General features: G+C 45.1%; 1 protein-coding gene across 1 annotated transcript; it reads left to right on the forward strand.

Moving 5' to 3' along the window:
- Positions 1-12594: 12594 nt before the first annotated feature.
- Positions 12595-14394, forward strand: LOC147340024 (melanoma-associated antigen B4-like). Its single transcript, XM_086388349.1, is given in 1 exon segment — positions 12595-14394. A coding segment is annotated over 1 exon segment (1260 nt). The 5' UTR covers positions 12595-12649; the 3' UTR covers positions 13910-14394.
- Positions 14395-16148: the final 1754 nt, after the last annotated feature.

Here is a 16148-nt window from a genome sequence, read left to right on the forward strand (position 1 = left end):
CTACTGCATCAGAATGTGTAGCCAGAGCAGTAAGAATACCAAATATATTTAACCAGAAATGCATATCCCTTATTCAGTACTCATAGATAAATGAAAGAGACGATATTCAGTGACAGTATTAGCATGTGCATTGGCCATGTTAGATAAGCTCTGAAGACCAAGGGCTCTCCATATCATGCTTACAGTCTCTTGTCTGTAGAAAGTAAATCTACCAGAACAGAAATGACATGAGAATCTTCCCCTGGCTGATGAGATAGATTTATGTACTTTTTTCCTCTGATGGATGACCACCTATCCTGGAACTCCTGCCTTGGGCTGTAGCTTCTCCATCTCCTATCACTCCTGGGACAGGGACCCATTCATTCTCCATAGCATTGCAGAGCAAACACAGTTCAAAAGTTTGCAGAGATGTGGAATTTCCCCAGAAGCCTTTAATCCAAGACACAGAAAGCAACATGAGGGCCCCATGTAGGAGGATTGAGGAGAGCAACACCCCAGAATATGGAGGTTGGTCACTGGAACAGCACTCCCAACTGCTCTCAGTCACAGGGGATCTCAGAACTGTTGGGCTAAGCATGGCCTCGCTTATTCTTCAGGCTTCTCAGAGACCTAAGAAACTTGGTCTTGGTGCAGAGTTCTGAGGTTGGTAGAGGAGAGAGGATCAATCTCTCAGAAATGACAGTGATTAACCTGAATGAGGGTGATGGAAAGATGCAGCCCCATAGTAGGAACCTGTAAAGATATACTTGTCCTTATTGGCAAGTATATGAAGTTCAGAACAATCCGGGCTGCTTTCAACTCAGGACTTTCAACTCAGGTCCCAGGAAGGTAGGGATTTTAGGAATCAGCAGAGCCCTCAGCCTCAGATCAGCAGAGAATAGAGCCCCAGGAAGGGTGCAGAGTCAAAGTGAAGACCCAGGGTGTGGATATGGAAGCCCCTCGACTCACAGCCGACAGGACTACACTTAGCTCATCTTCTCCAGTTAGCCCTGGGAGGCATAGGTAAGTGCTGGCCAGCTCAAGGGCCCCGTGACTTCTGCTTGGTTGGTGTCAAGGAGATGAGGACCTTGGTTTATAGGCGGGCTGTTCATCAGAGAGTGGAAATCCCAGGTATGACAGTGTCACACTCTTGTGTGAGGAGTGTGGCAGGCAACTACCCCATTACAATAAATTCTTAGAAAGCCCTGCAAATGTAATGGGCCCTGGGAGGGAACAGGCAGGGCTTTCAGACTAAGTTTATCCCTTATTTTCTGAAGGTGAATGGCTTCAGGGCCTTAAAGTCCTTGGGCTAATGGGGAGGCCTCATTTAGCTGATGTAGGGTACCCAGTTCCTAATAGTGTTCAATTGATGGCACTGACTGACAATGAAGGATCCCTCTCAGAAAGAAGGGGGCCACGGAGGGCACTGTCCCTGTTAGGTCTTAGACTGTGCCACTTAGGCCTGGTGACATGGTGAGTCCTACTCACTTCCTCCCAGAGGATCACATGGAGGTAAGGAATCTCATCCTGATCAAACAGAGCGACCACAGGTCAGCAGAAGGATGATTTCCAGTTTGTACCAGAGGGTAAGGACCCTGATGACTGAAAAGACCATCCATCTCAAAACAATGGGGGCAGAACACATTGCTTCCACTACTGTTAGCCTCGGAAGACCACAGCCTGTTGTGGCCCGATGAGGCAAACTCCACTTCTTCCTTGGGGGTCTCGGAATTGGGGGCCTGAGGGGAGAAGCTTTAAGGCAAGTCAGGGAATATTTCCAGTTTGTGAATATTTCCAGGTTATTTCCAAGTCAGGGTGAGGATGGTAAAACTGTTTAAACATACATACCAGGATGGCCACAGAGAATCTTCCCTACTGTCAGGCTAGAAGGCCACAGGTAGAGTTGTCAGGCCAAGGGGCCCTTTAGCTCTGACCGAAGAGTAGCAGGAAAGTTAGGATTTTGGTCTGATGGTGGTGGTCCCATGTCAACAGAGGGGGGAGTCTTGGGCTTGGCTGAGAGTCAAATTTGGGACCCTGAGAGGAACCACCTGTCATCCTCAAGGAGCTTGCCACAGCTTTCATTCTTGTGAGACTATGGGGAGGGGTGGCTAGATAAGGCCACTCTGATTTCCTCCTCCAGGCTCACAGGGAGGTATTGGTCTTACTATGAGGAGATAGGCCTCAGGTCAAGAAGGAGGGGATTCCCCAGGCCCCACCAGAAGTCAAATTGTGAAGCTCGAGTGGAGACTGAGGGGTCTTCTCATCCCTGAATAGAGGGTACAAAGGAGAGCCCTGCCCTCCCCTTTGATGTCAGTTCTAGAAAGCTCAGGGGAAGACTGTCAGGCAAGGCTCTCCCTCACTTCTTTATACCAGGCCTTCTTCTTCTTCTTGTTGAATTGCTAAGTCATGTCTCACTCTCTTGTGACTCCATGGACTGTACCCTGCCAGGCTCCTTTGTCCATGGGATATTCCAAGGAAGAATTCTAGGCTGGGTTGCCATTTCCTCCTCCAGGGGATCTTTCTGACCCAGAGACTGAGTCTGTGTCTCCTGCAGCTCCTGTATCTCAGGCGGATCCTTTACTGCTGAGCCACCAGGGAAGCTCGATATCAGCCCTAAGGGAGGTCAGATCTTTGTTGGAAAGTGCTGGCACCAGTCATGAGAAGGGAGGGATATGGTGCCTGCCAGGCCCTGTGGCAGATGCTTTACAGTTACCACCACATGCCACCAGTCTTTCCAGACAGGGCTTGTCAAACTCCCTTCACAGTTAAAGAGCCCGAGGCTCTCTCAGTTTAATGATGTGACAAACTTTTCCATGGCTGGTAAGTGACATAGGCCCTTGATCTGAGTTAGTCTAAAGCTCACCCTCTCACTCCTGCAAGCCTGAGCTGACCTTGTACCCTTAATTCCCTTCTTATTCTCATTACTGTGAAATGTATTGGAAGCAATAAGAAGAAAGACTCTGAGGTCGAACTATTACATTGTAATACATAGCCAGAGCAATAATAATAATAATGCCAAAACAAATGTGACATATGAAGAGAGGAAAAAAGAGATAATATTTGCTGGCAATAAGATCATCTATGCATACATATGAGGTTTCAAATAAGTTTAAAGATCAAGGACTCACAAAACAATCATCACATAACCATTTTTTTGTATAAAAATATCTATTAGATCTAAAATATAAACTTTATTTATTAGAACAGAGGTTGCCTGAGAAGTCTGGCTGAAGGACAGACGGCCAGGTTACCACATTTTGTTTCTCTCACAGGTCTCTACCTGGGCCCCTTATTTATGCCATGGATTTCCCATCTCTTATCACTCCTAGGACAGGGACTCCTTCTCTGCAAGGTTTGGAGTAGGGAAACTGATCAGGGCTTTTCAGGGATGTGGCATTTCCTAAGAAGCCTTTAATCAAAGGGCCAAGGGCTTATAGGGGGACACCCATACATCTGGACTGAGGAAAGCACACCCAGGAATATTAGGTATAAGAAGGATCCAGGGAGAGACCTCAAGTTGAACATCTCTTTTGTCTGTTGTCACAGTATAGTTGTCAGGGACTTGAAACCTTTTGTCTAAGGAGGGCAATCTCAGGTCAGAGTAGGAATTGTCAAATATATATGTGAAGCCCCTTAATAAGAAGTGAAAGAAATAGCCACCCAGAACCGCTGGGGTTCTGTAGTGTCCACTTGCTGCTGTCAGCCCTCGGAGGTCCTGAATTCCATCATAGGATGAGGTAGAGAGAGGCCTTGAGAGCTGAGAGAGAGTGCTACTGCCATGGGCAGGGCACGTTCCAGATCTAAGTCCTCCAGCTCCTCCCACATAGTGACATCCAGGGCAGATCCTTCATCTTGAGGTTGAAAAGAGAAGTAAGTATTCCAAGTAATTGAGTGCCAAGATGGAGCTTAAGGGAATACATTTTATGTCTTTTTTTGTTCTTGCTTGACCTCAGTAACTGGGATATGTATCTTTTTCTGCTTAGGGCTTTCTTTTTCATAGTATTGAAATATTCTTCCTTGTAATTGAAGGTTTCTTTGACTCCCGTATCTGTGTTTATGAACAAAGTATATCCCATTTATTACTGTTTTTCAGTATAAAGCTTTTGGTATTTTCTATAATGAATCAGATAATGAATCAGAAATCCTTGAATCTCTGTGATTCAGAGAAAGATAACATGTCAAAAGTGTTGGGAGTTTCTTGCCAATGTGAATGAAGACTAAGTGAAATTGTTGTTATCAGGAAATAAAGAAAAGGGTCTTGACTGTGTGGCATCTGCAATACAGTGGAACAGGAATTCCCAGCCCCTGTTTCCCCTCAGCAGCCCAGATTTTAAAATTGTATAAGTAACAAAATACCTTTATAGAAGGTCTAGAACCCAATTAAGAAATTGCAGTACCACAGGTAAGCATAAAACTTAGATCAGCTGCACTTGCAATGCATAAGCCCAGTGATTTGACTCTATTGGCATCACCCCCTGTCTCGGGCTGGTACAGCTTGGTACCAAAAGAGATTGCAACCTTTCCTGGTAGGGCAAAGTGACAGTGGGGGAATGTTTTGAGTGTCCAGGAAACTGTTAGTACTAAGAAAGGTATTCAAGAAAGGTGCAGGACACAAAACAACACAGAAAAGTGAGTTGTGTTTCTAAATACTGACAACAAACTATCTGAAAAAGAAATTAAGAAAACAGTTCTATTTCAAATATGTCAAAAAGAATAAAATACTTAGAAATAAATTTAACCAAGGAAGTGAAATGTCTATACACTGAAGGCAACAAGACACTGATGGAACAAATTGGAAAAGACACAAATAAAAAGATGTCCCAAGTATATGGATTGGAAGAAGTCATACTGTTCAAATATCCATACTGCCCAAAGTGATCTACAGACTTAAGGTACTGTGTGTCATAATTCCACTGGAATTTTCCAGAGAAATAGAAATGCTAAAATTCTTATGAAACCACAAAAGACCTTGGATAGACAAAATAACGTTGAGAAAGACGAGCAAAGGTGGACGCCTGGCTCTTCTTGCCTTTGTTCAAGACAATATGATACCAGCATATACATAGATACACAGACCAATGGAACAGAATAGAGCCTAGAAATACAACCATGCACATATAGTCAAGTAATCTTTGACAAAGGCACAAAGAATACACAGTGAAAAAGATAGTATCCTCAGTCAACAAACAGTGTTGAGAAAACTGAATATTTGCATGAAAAGTATCAAACTGGAGTCGTATCTTACATCATACTCAAAAAATGCAAAATGGATTTAAGACTTAAAAATGAGATCAGAAACCTTAAAACAGTTAGAAGAAAACATAGGGGGGAACTCTTTGTCTTGGCAATGTTCTGGAGATTTTAGTTTTTTTTTGTTGTTGTTGTTGTTCTTTTTAATTTGACAACAGAAACACAGGCAAGAAAAACAAAAATAAATGGCACTACATCAAATTAAAAAGATTCTGTATAGCAATGGAAACAATCAACTAAATGAAAAGGTGGAATAGGACAAAAAGTTTGCAAGCCATATATCTGATAACTTAATATAAAAGGAACTCAGACAACTCAATAACAGACTAATTAATTGAAAATAACTAAAAAAGGAGCAAAGAACATAAATATTTTCCAAAGAAGACATACAAATGCCCAACAGCTATATGAAAAGGAGCTCAGCATCACTAACCACCAGAGAGATGATAATCCACACCACAGTAAGAGATCACCTCATACCTGTTGGGAGAGCTATTATCAAAAACCAAGTGATAACACGTTTTGGCAAGGGTGTTGAAAAAAGGGAACCTTTGCACACAGTTGCTGGGAATATAAATTGTCACAGCCACTATGGAAAAGAAGTGTGGAGGTTCCTCAGAAAATCACAACTGTAACTATCCTACGACTCAGCATTGCCAATTCCTTGTATGTAGTCGACCCTTGAACAACACAAATTTCAACTGTGCAGGTCCACATATAGATGAATTTTTTTCAATAAATACATTGGAAAACTATTCAGAGGTTTGAGATGACTTGAAAAAACAGGTGACTCGCATATCCTAGGAATATAAAAAGATTAAGAAAAAGCTGTCATGAATGCATAAAATTTATGTAGATACTAGTCTATTTTATCACTTCATGGGAAATAGATGGGGAAACAGTGTCAGACTTTATTTTTTGGGGCTCCAAAATCACTGCAGATGGTGACTGCAGCCATGAAATTAAAAGACGCTTACTCCTTGGAAGGAAAGTTATGACCAACCTAGATAGCATATTCAAAAGCAGAGACATTACTTTGTCAACAAAGGTCCGTCTAGTCAAGGCTATAGTTTTTCCTGTGGTCATGTATGGATGTGAGAGTTGGACTGTGAAGAAGGCTGAGCGCCAAAGAATTGAGGCTTTTGAACTGTGGTGTTGGAGAAGACTCTTGAGAGTCCCTTGGACTGCAAGGAGATCCAACCAGTCCATTCTGAAGGAGATCAGCCCTGGGATTTCTTTGGAAGGAATGATGCTAAAGCTGAAACTCCAGTACTTTGGCCACCTCATGCAAAGAGTTGACTCATTGGAAAAGACTCTGATGCTGGGAGGGATTGGGGGCAGGAGGAGAAGGGGACGACAGAGGATGAGATGGCTGGATGGCATCACCGACTCAATGGACGTGAGTCTGAGTGAAATCTGGGAGTGTGTGATGGACAGGGAGGCCTGGTGTGCTGTGATTCATGGCGTAGCAAAGAGTCAGACATGACTGAGTGACTGAACTGAACTGAACCATAAAATATACACAAATATGAAAATATTAAATTTATCAAAAGTTATGCACGCGTGCACACACACACACACACACACACACACACTTATGGACCATGAATAGCACTATTCGTCCCTGATGAGCAGTTTCAGTAGTAAATTGTGATCTCAAAAAACTGACCACCGATGGTTTTCAGGTAGTTCTCATTGTGTTTACTATGATATATTGTAAACCTTGAATAACATGATAGGACTCATATGAAGTGCCCCTAGTGGTGCTGGAAGTGCTCTTAAGAAGCAGAGAGAAGTCACGACATTATGCAAAAAAGTTGAATTGCTTGTTGTGTACCACAGTGTGGGTCTGCAATCGTGGTTGCCACCATTTCAAGATGAATGAATCCAGCATAAGGACCACTGTAAGAAAAAGAACAGGAAATTTAAGTGCAGCTACACCAGCAGGTGTGAAAACCTTGTGCTTTTTGTGAACTACATTTTTATCTTGTGTTTAAAATATAGCTTGTATGTGGGTGCAAGATTGCAATAAGCAAGGCATACCTATAGACTCTAATATGATTGAAGAAAAATAAAAGTCATTATGACAACCTAAAGCAAAAGGCGGGTGTGAAGGATCTAAAGCTGGAGAATTTAATGGCAGCAAAGGATGGCCTGACAAATTTAGAAAGAGGTTTGACTTAAAATATCAAAATAATAGGAGAAGCAGCTCTTGCGAAATCAACAGGCAACAGATGTGTTCCCAGATGCCATTAAGAAAATCACTGGGTATTAGCTCTTCACGGGATAGCTATCCCAGAGTCTGGGTTGCTATCTCAATTTAGTTCCCTCAGATTGCCCTCGGGGCATTCAGACACGGGGTCCTTACCCTAAGCAATGCAGCCTGTGCCTCCCTGTCAAGCCCCCCCGCCCCGCCGCCCCCCTACCTTGCTAGTGGCAGACGTGAGTGTCTAGGCTGCTGCTCCACTGGGAGTTGCCGTTAGGCATGTAATCTGTGGGTTTTAATTATTTATGTATGTATTTTTTTTTCCTCCCGATTATATTTCCCTCTAAGATTCCTAGGCTCACCACAGACCCGCCAGTGAGAGTGTTTCGTGGTGTTCAGAAACTACTCTCTTTAAGATTCCCTTCCCGGGATGGATTTCCATCCCTACCTCTTTTATCTCTATGTTTATCTTTTATATGTTGTCCTACCTCCTTTTGAAGACAATAAACTGCCTTTGTAGGTTCCTGATGTCCTCTGCCCGCGTTCAGAAGTTGTTTTGTGGAATTTTCTCAGCATTCAAATGTTCTTTCAATGAATTTGTAGGGGAGAAAGTGGTCTCCCCATCCTATTCCTCTGCCATCTTAGGACTGCCCCTTGAAACATGGGATCCTAATACCACAACCAGGGTTTGAACTCATACCCCTTACACTGGAAGCACAGTTTTGTTTTCTGTAATTTGAACGTTTATTTTTTGCTTGGGGATAGCCAATTAAGAATATTGTGACAGTTTCAGATGAACAGTGCAGGGACTCACCCATACATAGACATGTATCCACTCTCCCCCAAACGATCCTACCATCAATATTGCCACATAGCACATAACCAAAATAATTAAGAGAGATAAAGGAGAGAAAGAGATAATGCTCACTAACCATATGATTATCTGCATGTGCAAATTCAGACACCCTCAAGTTATCAAGGGCTTACAAGATTATCAGGTGCTATGCTTCTATGTAGAAAGTAAATACTTAATTTTTTTAATTAAAAATATTTATTTTTGGCTGCTCTGAGTCTTAGCTGTGACACTCGGGATCTTTGTTACCACATGAAAGCTCTTTAGTTGTGGCATGTGAAAGTTTTAGTTGTGGCACATGAATTCTTAGTTCTGGTATGTGGGATCCAATTACCTGACCAGGGATTGAACCTGGGCCCCCTTCACTGGGAGTACAGAGTCATAACCACTGGACCAACAGGAGGGTCCTGAAAGTAAAGATTTTAGAACCACCCTAAATCTGGTGGCTCAGAAAGTAAAGAATCCACCTGCAATGTGGGAGTCCTGGGTTTGATTCCTGGGTTTGGTACATCCGCTGGAGGAGAGCAACTCACTCCAGAATTCTTGCCTGGAGAATCCCCATGGACAGAGGAGCCTAGCAGGCTACAGTCCATGGGGTTGCAAAGAGTAGGACATGACTGAGCAACTAAGCACACACCCAAAATCTGGCTGAGGAGAAGAAATATATCAGCTCTTTTTCTCTGACAGCATACCATCTGTCCTGAGTTCCTTGATTTGTGCTGCATTTTCCTAATCTTACATCACTTTTGGGACTGAGACCCGTTTTCTTCAAGATTTGCTAGAGGGTAATTGCTCAAGTGTTCGTAGGAATATGCATTTCCCAGGAAGCCTTTAATCAAGCAACAGAAGCTGATATCAGAACTCCATAAAAGAGGACTGTGGAGACAGTGACTCCTGATTATAGTGGTCACCCAAACAGCTATCTTAGATCAGTAGAAGGAGCAGTCTCAGGCTGTGGTAGATGTAGTAAGGATGCTGAGCAAGAGGAATCCAGAAGGACTCGAGTTGCATCCCTGCTGCCTGTTTTCAGAGGCCCTTCTGGACTACGATCACATGAGGGTCACCCTGACTTCCAACTTGGAATTCTCAAGACTAGGACCTTGATGTAAGACAGGTAGCTTCACAAAGCAGAGAGTGGAGTTACAGGGTTCGTCCCGTGTCAATGTGAGGACGTGAAAGTGCACTCACAGTAGCACACACTGCATTGAAGGAGGCCCTGGAAAATCTCTGTCGCTGTGCTCCCCAGGAAGCTCAGGGCACAGATGTCAGGTTGATTTTCAGTCTGGAAATTCTCAGTGAGGTGAGGCCTCTGTCTAATAGGATCAGCCTAGTTTCGTGGGTGGACGAACCTAAGCCCAAGCAGGACCTCAGATGACAATGCTGAGTGTTAGCGGGGACGCCTGGAGAGGGAGCCAAACAGCATTCTGTAAATTCTTAGCTCTGAGAGACCCAGAACAGCTACTTCTAAGTGGTCCCCACATTCCACCTGTGTGAACTCAGGGAGGACAAGGCCTTCTCTAGCAGGATAGGGCCCCAGATCTGCAGAGGGGTGTCATCTTGACCATAACCGGACTTAAGGTGAGGACGATCAGTGCTAATGAGAGGATCTCCCCAGAACAGTGCTCCGATTCCTTCCACTAGGGACTTGGGTTGGAGAAGGAAATGGCAACCCACTCCATTGTTCTTGCCTGGAGAATCCCAGGGACGGGGGAGCCTGGAGGGCTGCCATCTATGGGGTCGCACAGAGTCGGACATGACTGAAGCAACTTAGCAGCAGCAGTAGCAGGGACTTCCGAAGGCAAGGGCTTTGTTTGGGGGCTGTAGGACTTGGGTTCATAGATGGATGCGTTTGGGGCTCTGATAAACTGCTCACGTAGGACCCTGAGAGAGAATCCAGAGACGGATGAATATTGAGCTACCGGGCTTCCCGTAGCATGCTGCCCTTGCGGTCGACCCCAGACGACCTCACGTAGGGCCCTACGCAGCTCCCCTCCACTTCCGGTTCGAAGGCGAGGAGCTCGGCCAGTAACCGCAGCAACCGTTTGGCGGAGACTTAGTGTCCAGGACTCGTCTGGAACCAAGGTGAGGACCTGAATGGAGCTGAAGGGACTTTCCCAACCCTCCCAGTAATAAAAGTGACCCATCCACATCCCACCCCTGTGATATGGCTCTTGTGGGCCCCTCAGAGCTATCAGCTGAATGTGGTCTAGAGTTTCTCAGGCTAAGGCGTTGGTCTGTGGGGGTAGGCCCAGATTCTACCCCGGAGGAGGTCTAGGACCTAGATTATGGCCCTGAGGGCTGAGGAGCAGAGTTCGACACTGCAAGAGGGCCTCACTGAGCGACTCCCCTATACTTAGCTCTAGGAGGCCTCAGGTAAGCTGGCCAACTGTGGTGCCCCCTGGTGTCCACTGGAGGTGGTTTTGGTGAAGTGAGAAACTTGCTCTAACAGAATAAACCCAGTTCAACAAAGGGAGCTAGTCTGCAACATGATTCATGGTTGTGACGCTGAGTAAGAAACGGGGCCACATAAAGCACCAGCCCTGTTTTCAGGCCTGGGAGAATCAGGCGTTTTGACATGACTTTTCCCGGGACATCTCAGGGAAATGAGCAACCAGGTCAAAGTGGTAGCCTTAGGTTATTAAGGGAGGGTTTCAGATTTGCCAGGGGTCATGGTGAGAACCTCGGGGGCCGTGGATATGTTCCACACCACATCATTCGGACCAAATCCTCCCTGACGTCATCCCTGGCAGACCTCAAGAATACATGTCAGTCCCCACTGTGGGCTAAGGAGTGGTCAGCTAAGGCAGTGGTGAACAGAGGGAGAGCTCTTAGACCCTGTCATGTGTCAAATGTAGACCTTGGATACTTCTATGTCCTGGCTGTTGTAAATAGTGCTGCAGTGAACATTTGAGTACAAGTGTCTTTTTCAGTTAGTTTTCTCAGGATATATCCTCCGTAATGGTACTGTTGGCTCATGTGGTAGTTTTATTTCTAGTTTTTTATGCAGAGTGAATTAAGTCAGAAAGAAGAAAGCTAATATCATGTATTAATGCATATATATGGAATCCAGAAAGATGGTACTGATGAACCTCTTTGCAGGACAGCCTGGCTCTGCAGACATAGAGAACACACTGGTGTAAACAGTGGGGGAAGGAGAGGGAGGGACAGTTTGAGAGAGTTACATTGAAAATGTACACATTACCATATGTAAAATAAATAACCACTGGGAATTAGTTTTATGACTCAGGGAGCTCAATGCCAGTGCTCTAACAGCTTAAGAGGGGTGGGATGGGGTGGAGGGGGGAGAGAGTTTGGAGAGGGAGGGGACATACAGTATACCTATGGCTGATTCATATTGATGTGGGGCAGAAAATAACACAATATTGTAAATATATTATCCTTCCATTAAAAATAAATTGTTTTAAAAAAGACATATAGAAGAAAAGAGGAGCAAAAAAAAAAAAAAAATTAACTTTGAATTGGGATCTTGGATGGGACCACAGGGACATCAACCTGCCTGCAACAGCTTCCATTCTTAGGAGACCGTGTTTGGGAAGATGAGGTCATCTTCACTTCCTCCTGTGGGGACACAGGGTGATTGGCTTTTACTATCAGACAGGTATCAGTTCAGGGGAAAGGGGAGGTTCTCTGGCAGGCGCCCAGTTAAGGAACCTGAGTGAGGACTCAGAGCATGCATCCCAACCCTTGGATTTCAGCCCAGGAAATCTCAGGGATGGGCTGTGAGGTTGAACATCTGCTTTACTGTTTTATACCAAGTCTAGGGGAGGGGAAATGTCTTGTCTGAAGGTGCAGCCACCAGTTAGCAAATGGAGAATAGTGCCCAGCGTTTTAAGGAGCCAAGGTAAGGACCTTGAATGATGATCCCAGTGAACTCAGGGTAGAAAAGACCCTACTGAGCTCTCAGCACTGGGTGTCCCCTGGGAGGGAGGTGGACTGAGGCATCCCTTCACTTGCTTCTGGATCATGTGGAGGTCTGAAGTGTCTGCATCAGAGCCAGAACTTGATGTGATAATACTGAAGATGAGCTGAGAGGACCCCACTGTCAGCACGTGGTGTCACCTCAGTAAATCCAAAGCAGGGCTGAGAGGATGCAGAGGAATAGTAAGGCCTCTGTTCTTCCTCTGGGATTCTCAGGAGACAAGCTGAGCAGGAAAACAGGAGCCTTGTGGGTTCCTAGGGCAGTGTCCTCAAGGACACTTGCAGAGGCGGCCTTTGATTAAGCCAAGGTAGAATCTCCCTGTTCTAACGTGCTCATGTCACCTCATTCTCCATCCTCCAGGTGCCCCTGTCTCCTGTCTATTGGCCCAGACCCCTGCCTGCGGTCCCTGACCACAGCTGTCATGCCTTGTGGGCAGAAGAGTAAGCACCGTGCTCGTGAGAAACGTCGCCAGGCCCGGGCTGAGATCCAGGGTCTTCATGATCAGGCTACCACGTCTAGGGGAGAAGAGACCACCTCCTTCTCCCCTCCTGATTCAGAGAGTGCTCCCTCAAGCTCGTCTGCTGCTGGCACCGCCATGGGGCCTCTGGGAGCCCAAGGCACCACCAGTGCTGCTGCAGGTGCTATACGCAAAAGATCTGGTCGTGGTGGCGCAGCACGCTCGAGATCTGGAGTAGGTGGCATAGCACGCTTGAAATCTGGTGGAGGTGCCGAGGGCCAAGTTCAGGGAGGTGAAAATTCCTCCCAGGCCTCAGCTGCTGCTGAGAGCTCTCACACAGATCTTCTGACCGTGGAGTAAGAGAATTTGGTGAAGTACATGCTGTTAAAGTATAAGATGAGGGAGCTAATTAAGAGGTCAGAAATGGTGAAGGTTATCCACAGAAGGTACAAGGCGCAATTCCCTGAGATCCTCAGCAGGGCCTCTGAGCACATGGAGATGGTGTTTGGCCTGGTGCTGAAGGAAGTCAGGCCCAACAGTCACTGCTATACCCTGGTGAGCAACCTAGATCTCAGCGACAGTGAGTCTATGAGAGGTGACTGGGGGCTGCCGAAGAATGGTCTTCTGATGCCTCTGCTGGGTGTCATCTACCTGAATGGCCATCGTGCCTCTGAGGAGGAGGTCTGGAAGTTCCTGAATATTCTGGGCATCTATGATGGAAGAATGCACTTCATCTTTGGAGACACCAGGAAGCTCATCACAGAAGATCTGGTGCAGGAAGAGTACCTGGAATACAACCAGGTGCCTGGCAGTGATCCCCCTCGCTATGAGTTCCTGTGGGGTCCTAAAGCTCTCACAGAAAACAGCAAGACGAAAGTCCTGCAATTTTTGACCAAGGTCAACGATTTGGTCCCTGATGCCTTACTGCCACATTATGAGGAGGCTTTGAGAGCGGAGGCAGAGAGAACCGGAGCCAGAGCTGCAACCGGGACCGGCCCTTCTGCCTCAGCCAGCCCTGGCCCTTCTGCCTCGGCCAGACCTGGCACTTCTGCTGCAGCCAGGGCTGGCACTTCAGCCTCAGCCAGGGCTGACATGTCTGCCTTGGCCAGTGGTGGCCCTTCAGCCTCGGCCAGAGATGGCACTTCTGCTGCAGCCAGGGCTGGCACTTCTGCCTCAACCAGTGCCCACTCCAGGGCCACATCCAGCCACTCATCTGGCCCCTAGTGTGGTCTGAAGCACATTCTTCACTTTGTGGTTGGAAAAGCCTGTCAACCTGTGTTCCTAATGTGCATCAATAACTTGTTGACTTTTTATTCCTCAATTTTCAATTTTTACTTTTTACAACAAAGTTTATTTTAGGTTCATGATAGAAGTATTTGAATTACGTGGGTCTCATGCTGTTTGCTGTTTGTCAGATTTAGGATTAAGAGTTTTGTTCTTTGAAATACATACTGGAAATCCTCAAATCACTTTTGTGATCCAAGATGAGAATAACTACACTTTAGGATAAGAATATCCATAGAAATATGCAAGACACCACACTAAGGCTCAGAACATAGATGCATAGAGAAATAGCTGAAAATTTGTCAATTTTTGGTTTGCTTTACTTACTCTCTGTTTAGTTTCCCTTTAAATAAATGTAAAAGACATATACTTTGATCAGATTATATTTTACAAGAATGTTTGAGAATATAAATTACAGCAAATGATTTATACGTGGTTCTTCTTTTACACAAACATTAATTGAGCATCTGCTCTTAAGAAAACTTCATGCTTGTACTGGCAATGTTTAGTCAAAAAAAAAAAATCAGTGCATGCCTCTGCCCATGCAGTTATAGTTTCTCCAAGAAGTTGTCATTATTTGGAAGAGGCTGAGTTACTCTCTGAATCAGAAAGAACAAGAAAGAAGCAAGATAAACAAGGGGTGGCGAGAACATATTACTTTGGTTTCATTGCTAAGCACAAGTTTGGCTGATTGGGGAGGTTGGATCTTTTTTTATTTTTTATCAGAACACTGCATAGTCCCTGACATCTCTTAGATGCCGAAAAAAAAAAAAAAAAAAAAACCAGCTGATGTAACATCTGAGGTCAAGATAATCATAGTGATAACTGCTATTGCCCCTAATATCTCAATAGATACAGGCGCCGTGCGCAATGCTTTCCATAAATACATATATTCCACCAATCCTACCAGACAGAGCTTATCAAACTCACTTTACAGTGGAGAGCCTGAGGCTTGTAGAGTTAGAGTTTGGTTTTGTGCCAAAATACTTAAGGCTGGTAATTGACAGAGCTGGGACTAGACTCCTGCCCTAAACTAACTTTAGCACTCATACTATTCTCTCCCCACCCTGAGACACACCCTCGTCTTTTTTTTAAACAAGTACTTTTGACATTTCATTTCCTTTTCCTTATTTATTTACTTTTTATTTATTTATTTATTTGGCTGTGCTGAATCTTATTTGCGGCACATGGGATTTACTTCCCTGACAAGGGATCAAACCTGGGCCCCCTGCATCGGGAGCCTGGGGTGCTAGCCACTGGACCACCAGGAAAGTCCCCACCCTGTATCTTTTATTTCAGTGTTTTTCTCAGCACTTCAAAATTTGTCCTAGGTGATAAAAAAAGAATGCCCTTGTGCTCAAGCTACTGGATTGGAATGTGTAGCCAGAGCAGTAAGAATACCAAATATATTTAACAAAAAATACTTATACCTTATTCATTACTCACAGATGAATGAAAGAGACAATATTCTGTGCCAGTATAAGCATGTGCGTTGGCCATGTTAGATAACCTCTGAAGACCAAGGGCTCTCCATATCTTGCTTACAGTCTCTTGCCTATAGAAAGTAAATCTATCAGAACAGAAATGCCATGAGAACCTTCACCTGGCTGATGAGGAGATAGATTGATGTACTTTTTTTTTTTCCCTGACGGGCTACCAACTCTCCTTGGACTCCTTGGGCTATAGCTTGTCCATCTCCCATCACTCCTGGGACAGGGACCCATTCATTCTCTGTAGCACTGCAGAGCAAACACAGCTCAAGAGTTTGCAGAGATGTGGAATTTCCCCAGAAGCCTTTAATCCAAGACACAGCAAGATGAGGACCCCATGGAGGAGGATTGAGGAGAGCAACACCCCAGAATATGGGGTGGGGGTCACTGGGACAGCACTCCCGTCTGCTCTCAGACACAGGATCTCAAAACTGTTAGGCTAAGCATGCCTCACTTATTTTTCAGGTTTCTCAGAAACTTGGTCTTGGGACCGAGTTCTGAGGTTAAATAGGAGAGAGGGTCAGTCTCTCAGAAATGATGGTGATAAACCTGAATGAGGGTGATAGAAAGACCCAGCCACAACAGTAGCAACTTGTAAAGACCCGTCCTCATTGGCAATCCCATGAAGTCCAGAACAATCCAGGCTGCTGTGGTTAACTCAGGTCCTGGGAAGGTGGGGACATTGGGAA

The sequence above is a fragment of the Bos grunniens genome, chromosome X (genome assembly GCF_055505025.1).
Source record: "Bos grunniens cultivar Pamir isolate PY7600 chromosome X, Bosgru_T2T1.0, whole genome shotgun sequence".
Classification (NCBI taxonomy): domain Eukaryota; kingdom Metazoa; phylum Chordata; class Mammalia; order Artiodactyla; family Bovidae; genus Bos; species Bos grunniens.